Genomic DNA, 7,966 nt, shown 5'->3' with positions numbered 1-7,966 from the left:
CTGTATACAGTATGGTATTAACTGACCCTGTATATAGTATGGTATTAACTGACCCTGTATATAGTATGGTATTAACTGACCCTGTATATAGTATGGTATTAACTGACCCTGTATATAGTATGGTATTAACTGTCTGTTGTTCCCCGTCTCAGAAAGCTGCTGACACATAGCAGATATTACAACACCTGGATATGGGAACGTGACCCATGATTAGCTGATTCTTAGAGTCAGGTTTACTAGCTTGGACTGGGCCAAAAGTGTGTTATAAATCAGGCCCCGAGGACCGGAGCTGACCATCCCTGCTGCATGTTCTTCCCATGTGGATTGTTGATGTAATTAAGGTCCTTTGTTTTCCTCAGCTGAGCTCTAGAGGGCGCTGTTACAACATTTTTAAACTCACAGATAGACCGACATGCTGATACTCAACACAACTGTAATTCAAATAATTAATTTTTTATTTATTTCAGAATACAACGTTATTCAATCTGTTACACAGAGATCGTTATAATTGTCCCTTTTTACCCATTTTTAAGGATCAAACAAATGTTTGGAAAAACTATGCCTTGTCTCTTACCTTGTTTGTGTAATGATTTCCATTTGAGATGAATACAAATATCCCTTATCTTTATAAGATGTCTGTATCTGCAATGTTATTTGCCTGATTAATCAACATGAAATACATCTAATACAATAAACATTTAAAAACAAATAAACATTTAACAACAAATAAACATTTAACAACAACTCAATAATCACCGCACTTTCGCCATTCGCTCGCTCAAAGCTGTCCCCATCAACTGGAATGATTTGGAAAAACCAAGATATGCAACATTCCTGGGTCTCAGACAGTAGTTCAGCGCTGCTCAGCTCTACCACACACCATTGGCTAGTTTATTCCATTCCACAGTGAGTAATACCAGTCAGACATCATCAGAAGTCATTCACAGGTGTTCTGTCTTTGAGGCTTTTTGTCTTTCTGTCAGTCTCTACCTCTGTCTCCCCAGTCCCTCCTAACATAGCTGTTAGGTCTTTAATACTGTCTGTCAGTCTCTACCTCTGTCTCTACCTCTGTCTCTGTCTCTACCTCTGTCTCTGTCTCCCCAGTCCTTCCTAACATAGCTGTTAGGTCTTTAATACTGTCTGTCTGTCTCTACCTCTGTCTCTGTCTCCCCAGTCCCTCCTAACATAGCTGTTAGGTCTTTAATACTGTCTGTCTGTCTCTACCTCTGTCTCTGTCTCCCCAGTCCCTCCTAACATAGCTGTTAGGTCTTTAATACTGTCTGTCAGTCTCTACCTCTGTCTCTACCTCTGTCTCTGTCTCTACCTCTGTCTCTGTCTCCCCAGTCCCTCCTAACATAGCTGTTAGGTCTTTAATACTGTCTGTCAGTCTCTATCTCTGTCTCTGTCTCCCCAGTCCCTCCTAACATAGCTGTTAGGTCTTTAATACTGTCTGTCAGTCTCTACCTCTGTCTCTGTCTCTACCTCTGTCTCTGTCTCCCCAGTCCCTCCTAACATAGCTGTTAGGTCTTTAATACTGTCTGTCAGTCTCTACCTCTGTCTCTACCTCTGTCTCTGTCTCTACCTCTGTCTCTGTCTCCCCAGTCCCTCCTAACATAGCTGTTAGGTCTTTAATACTGTCTGTCAGTCTCTACCTCTGTCTCTGTCTCCCCAGTCCCTCCTAACATAGCTGTTAGGTCTTTAATACTGTCTGTCAGTCTCTACCTCTGTCTCTACCTCTGTCTCTGTCTCTACCTCTGTCTCTGTCTCCCCAGTCACTCCTAACATAGCTGTTAGGTCTTAAATACTGTCTGTCAGTCTCTATCTCTACCTCTGTCTCTGTCTCCCCAGTCCCTCCTAACATAGCTGTTAGGTCTTTAATACTGTCTGTCAGTCTCTACCTCTGTCTCTACCTCTGTCTCTGTCTCTACCTCTGTCTCTGTCTCCCCAGTCCCTCCTAACATAGCTGTTAGGTCTTTAATAATGTCTGTCAGTCTCTACCTCTGTCTCTACCTCTGTCTCTGTCTCCCCAGTCTCTCCTAACATAGCTGTTAAGTCTTTAATACTGTCTGTCAGTCTCTACCTCTGTCTCTGTCTCCCCAGTCCCTCCTAACATAGCTGTTAGGTCTTTAACACTGCTGTCTGACTTGGTTCTCTGTGCCCAGTCCCCTCTGGCCTTCACTTTCCTGGGGTTGGTGTTCAGGCTCTTAGACCTCAGTGATGGATACATCCTGTCCTCTGCCACAAGCAGAAGGCCTCCACCAGTATCTTTAGCCTCCGCTTCCTGTTTCTCCTCACCTCCATCTTGGTTGCTCTCTGACTGACTCTTCCCTGGCTCCTGTGGTTCACTGTCTGTCGTTGTCTCTTTGGCCTCTGCCTCGTCCTTTGTGTCTGTGGTGGTGGGGACTAGCTTCTCCATGGAGACTTTGGGCATGTGGCCGAACGGGCAGGGGTGGACTTTGTACTCGAAGCGCGCTGCCCAGTGACCAATAGTCGGAGATCTGGAGGTAACCGTTTCCTGATCCCCTGTGAGGTTGTTGACGTCTGTGGCCCAAGTAGCCCCCTCATCTCCCCCATCGGCTGGGTTGTACACCATAGTGCTCCTGGATCTGGGCCTGGAGGTGAGACAGTCACTGTGGGTCTCGGGTGACTGGTACTGCAGGGACCTGACCCTCTCCAGAGGGTATGAGATGGTTGCTTCTAGCTTGATCTTCTCCGTGGTCACTCCTGCCTTCTCCAGGGCTGCGTCCATCGAGGCTGCAGGGCTGCAGGGCAGTGGAAAAGGCTCTGTAGGAACCTCAGGCCTCTGGGTTGGGGTTTCCTTCGCCCCTTCGCAGACAGAGACACTGGAGCTGGAATGATTCCTCTCTCTGGGGCCCACCACGTCTAACGTGGCTCCGTACTCCTTCACAGAGGCCGTGATGCCGGTCGTGGTTTCTCTCATACTCCGTTTCCTCTCAACCACCTTCCTCTGGCTCCCCTTCCTCTCAGGGCTCCTGATGTCCCCAGCCTCAGAGCGGGTGTCATCTCCCATCTCCAGGTGGTACCGGTACAGACTGTAGCCGTCAGAGCTGATGGACAGACAGACACACAGACAGATATATAATCAGTAAACATCATCCTCACATCGTCCATAAACACTAGACTACTGTACTGATCATCATCCTCTCATCATCCTTATTAAACACTAGACTACTGTACTGATCATCAGTAAACATCATCCTCTCATCCTCCTTATTAAACACTAGACTACTGTACTGATCATCAGTAAACATCATCCTCTCATCATCCTTATTAAACACTAGACTACTGAACTGATAATCAGTAAACATCATCCTCTCATCATCCTTATTAAACACTAGACTACTGTACTGATCATCAGTAAACATCATCCTTATTAAACACTAGACTACCGTACTGATCATCAGTAAACATCATCCTCTCATCATCCTTATTAAAAACTAGACTACCGTACTGATCATCAGTAAACATCATCCTTAATAAAAACTAGACTACTGTAATGATCATCAGTAAACATCATCCTTAATAAACACTAGACTACTGTACTGATCATCAGTAAACATCATCCTTAATAAACACTAGACTACTGTACTGATAATCAGTAAACATCATCCTCTCATCATCCTTATTAAACACTAGACTACTGTACTGATCATCAGTAAACATCATCCTCTCATCATCCTTATTAAACACTAGACTACTGAACTGATAATCAGTAAACATCATCCTCTCATCATCCTTATTAAACACTAGACTACCGTACTGATCATCAGTAAACATCATCCTCTCATCATCCTTATTAAAAACTAGACTACTGTACTGATCATCAGTAAACATCATCCTTAATAAACACTAGACTACTGTACTGATAATCAGTAAACATCATCCTTAATAAACACTAGACTACTGTACTGATCATCAGTAAACATCATCCTTATTAAACAGTAAACATCATCCTTATTAAACACTAGACTACTGTACTGATCATCAGTAAACATCATCCTCTCATCATCCTTATTAAACACTAGACTACTGTACTGTCCATGACAGAGCAGACCATTCAGTCTTTCTCATCTGGAGTCCTTAAAGTTGTTATTGAACCTGTTGATGGAGCTGTGACGGAGCAGAGAGGACGTGTCGCAGACTGAGGAGACCCCCGACTGGGTTCTGACCAGGTCGTTGTGGTCCACCCCGGCCAGCTTCTCCAGGGCGTTCATCATACGTCCAGAGAACTCCTCCAGCTGACCCAGTCGCAGGTCCACCGTCTGCAGGGAAGCCTTCATGGAGTGCTCCCTCTCGTTCACCTCCTCCAGACGCATCGACATGTTCTCCACCCTGAGAGGAGAGAGAGTCAACGGTACCACAACTCTTTACTCACCCTGCCGATTACACCAAATGTACTGTGATTACACCACATGTATTGGGATTACACCAAATGTATTCCTAAATGATTACACCAAATGTATTGGGATTACACCAAATGTATTGGGATTAACCCAAATGTATTGGGATTACACCAAATGTACACCAAATGTATTGGGATTACACCAAATGTATTGGGATTACACCAAATGTATTGGGATTACACCAAATGTATTGGGATTACACCAAATGTATTGGGATTACACCAAATGTATTGGGATTACACCAAATGTATTGGGATTACACCAAATGTATTACTAATATATATGAATAACTGTAGCGAATACTGAGACAGTTCTACAAGGCTAATTTAAATGTAAGTAGTTCCCCCAAAGAGGAAAGACCATAGCTGTCCGGTCTCCGACCTCTCCGATGTGACCCGGATGCGTTCGTTGCTAGACGACTGCTCCTCGTCCTCCTTCTCTCTGAAATACTCCTCCACACACTGCTCCTCGAAGTCATACAGAGCCTTCAGCTCCTCGGCGTTCAGCAGCAGCTCTGTCAGAGAGAGAAACACACGTCACACGTTGGAGCCAGGGTTGGTGGAGTTCAACTGCTTCTGAAACCTGGTAGAACGCACTGACATCGGTCTCGGAAGGACCAATCAGTCAACCCAGACAACCAACCAGACAACCAACCAGACAACCAACCAGTCATACAATCAGTCAACCCAGCCAACCAACCAGACAACCAACCAGTCATCCAATCAACCAGTCATCCAATCAGTCAACCAATCAACCAGTCATCCAATCAGTCAACCAATCAACCAGTCATCCAATCCAATCCATCAACCAATTAACCAGTCATCCAATCAATCAACCAATCAACCAGTCATCCAATCAGTCAACCAATCAACCAGTCATCCAATCCATCAACCAATCAACCAGTCATCCAATCAGTCAACCAATCAACCAGTCATCCAATCAGTCAACCAATCAACCAGTCATCCAATCAGTCAACCCAGCCAACCAACCGGCTGGCCAGCCAGAAAACCATTTCAGCCAGTTAGCCAGCTAGCTAATCAATCAAGCCTTCATCCAATCAGTCAACCAATCAACCAGTCATCCATTCACTCAACCAATCAACCAGTCATCCAATCACTCAACCAATCAGTCAACCAATCACTCAACCAATCAACCAGTCATCCAATCAGAGTCGACCAATCAACCATTCATCCAATCAGTCAACCAATCAACCAGTCATCCAATCCAATCCATCAACCAATTAACCAGTCATCCAATCAATCAACCAATCAACCAGTCATCCAATCAGTCAACCAATATCCCCGAAAACCACTGACGTAGTCCTTTGTTGTCCCTGTCGTCCTGCTCTCCCTCTGTTCTCCTCTTGCAGCGACGACAGACGTGTTTCAGAACGATATGGATGTGGCTGAAGATGATGAGGGGCGGAGGGAGGAGGGGCCGGTCGTGGAACTTCATGATCAGCTGGTAACGCTGGAACTTCCAGATCTGGTTGGAGACGGACTTGACCTCTAAGAAGGTGTTGCTGTTGGTCAGAGGTCAGGACGGAAAAAGCGGATCAATCAGGGAGCTGTTTTTTTTTACCAACGGGGTTAAATCTCAATGTCTCCTGCACAACACCACAACACAGTAAACTACATGAATGAACCAGGTTAAATCCCAATGTCTCCTACACAACACCACAACACAGTCAACTACATGAATGAACCAGGTTAAATCCCAATGTCTCCTACACAACACCACAACACAGTCAACTACATGAATGAACCAGGTTAAATACCCAGGTCTCCTACACAACACCACAACACAGTCAACTACATGAATGAACCAGGTTAAATACCCAGGTCTCCTACACAACACCACAACACAGTCAACTACATGAATGAACCAGGTTAAATCCCAATGTCTGCTACACAACACCACAACACAGTCAACTACATGAATGAACCAGGTTAAATCCCAATGTCTCCTGCACAACACCACAACACAGTAAACTACATGAATGAACCAGGTTAAATCCCAATGTCTCCTACACAACACCACAACACAGTCAACTACATGAATGAACCAGGTTAAATACCCAGGTCTCCTACACAACACCACAACACAGTGAACTACATGAATGAACCAGGTTAAATCCCAATGTCTCCTACACAACACCACAACACAGTCAACTACATGAATGCATAATGCATGATGTAATGACTGTAGCTGTCCGTATTGTCTGTAATGACTGTGATTATCACACCCTGAATGGAGAGGGTTTTCATTGGACCGACTGCTCGCCACAAAGTTATGGCTTCACTTCAGACCTCGTGCTGCTCCCTACCGTTCCGTTACGCTGGTGTCAGAAGTGGGATCCACGACTTACTTGAAGACAGCGATGAGTAAGTTGACCAGGAGGATGTTGGCCACCAGCAGGTAGCAGGCCATGATGGCTGGAGTGAGCCAGGCTCCGGGGATACAAGGAGGTAGCTTCTTCCCATCCTCATCGTACATGTTATCACCACATGGTGCTGGAAACAGGCTCAATGTCAGTCCACAGTACTACTACTGATACTACTACTACTCCTACTGATACTACTACTACTACTCCTACTGATACTACTACTACTACTACTACTGATACTACTACTACTATACTACTACTACTACTACTACTACTACTGATACTACTACTACTACTGATACTACTACTGATACTACTACTACTACTACTATTACTACTGATATTACTACTACTACTACTGATACTACTACTACTACTATTACTACTAATACAACTAATACTACTACTACTACTACTGATAATACTACTACTACTACTACTACTACTACTGATACTACTACTACTACTACTACTACTGATACTACTACTACTAATACTACTACTACTACTACTGATACTACTACTATTACTACTAATACAACTACTACTACTACTGATAATACTACTACTACTACTACTACTGATACTACTACTACTACTACTGATACTACTACTAATACAACTAATACTACTACTACTACTACTACTAATACTGATACTACTACTACTACTACTGATACTACTGATAATACTACTACTACTACTACTACTACTACTACTGATACTACCACTATTACTACTACTACTACTACTGATACTACTACTACTACTACTACTACTACTACTACTACTACTACTACTACTACTACTGATACTACTACTACTACTACTACTACTGATACTACTACTACTACTACTACTACTACTACTACTACTACTACTACTACTACTACTACTACTATACTAATACTGCTGCTACTACTACTACTACTACTACTAATACTGCTACTACTACTACTGCTACTACTACTACACTACTACTACTACTACTACTACTACTAATACAACGACTACTACTACTGTTACTACTACTGTTACTACTACTACTACTACTACTACTACTACTGATACTACTACTACTGATACTACTACTACTACTACTACTACTACTACTACTATACTAATACTGCTGCTACTACTACTACTACTACTACTA

General features: G+C 43.5%; 1 protein-coding gene across 1 annotated transcript in view; it reads right to left on the bottom strand.

The window, feature by feature from the left end:
- Window positions 1-437: 437 nt before the first annotated feature.
- LOC109886492 (transient receptor potential cation channel subfamily M member 1) overlaps window positions 438-7,966 on the bottom strand; it is a 90,148-nt gene continuing 82,619 nt past the window's right edge. The window contains exons 24-29 of the mRNA XM_031812755.1: window positions 6,793-6,937; window positions 5,741-5,946; window positions 4,806-4,938; window positions 4,120-4,353; window positions 2,081-3,068; window positions 438-1,910 (exon numbers count right to left, since the gene is read on the bottom strand). Coding sequence (XP_031668615.1) covers window positions 1,875-1,910; window positions 2,081-3,068; window positions 4,120-4,353; window positions 4,806-4,938; window positions 5,741-5,946; window positions 6,793-6,937 — 1,742 coding nt within the window. The 3' untranslated portion in view covers window positions 438-1,874. The remainder of the gene's footprint in view (window positions 1,911-2,080; window positions 3,069-4,119; window positions 4,354-4,805; window positions 4,939-5,740; window positions 5,947-6,792; window positions 6,938-7,966) is intronic.

Source organism: Oncorhynchus kisutch, unplaced genomic scaffold (assembly GCF_002021735.2).
Source record: "Oncorhynchus kisutch isolate 150728-3 unplaced genomic scaffold, Okis_V2 Okis03b-Okis08b_hom, whole genome shotgun sequence".
In the NCBI taxonomy this organism is placed as follows: Eukaryota; Metazoa; Chordata; class Actinopteri; order Salmoniformes; family Salmonidae; genus Oncorhynchus; species Oncorhynchus kisutch.
Note: the sequence above shows the minus strand (reverse complement) of the source record. Positions and strands in the feature narration are given on the sequence as shown.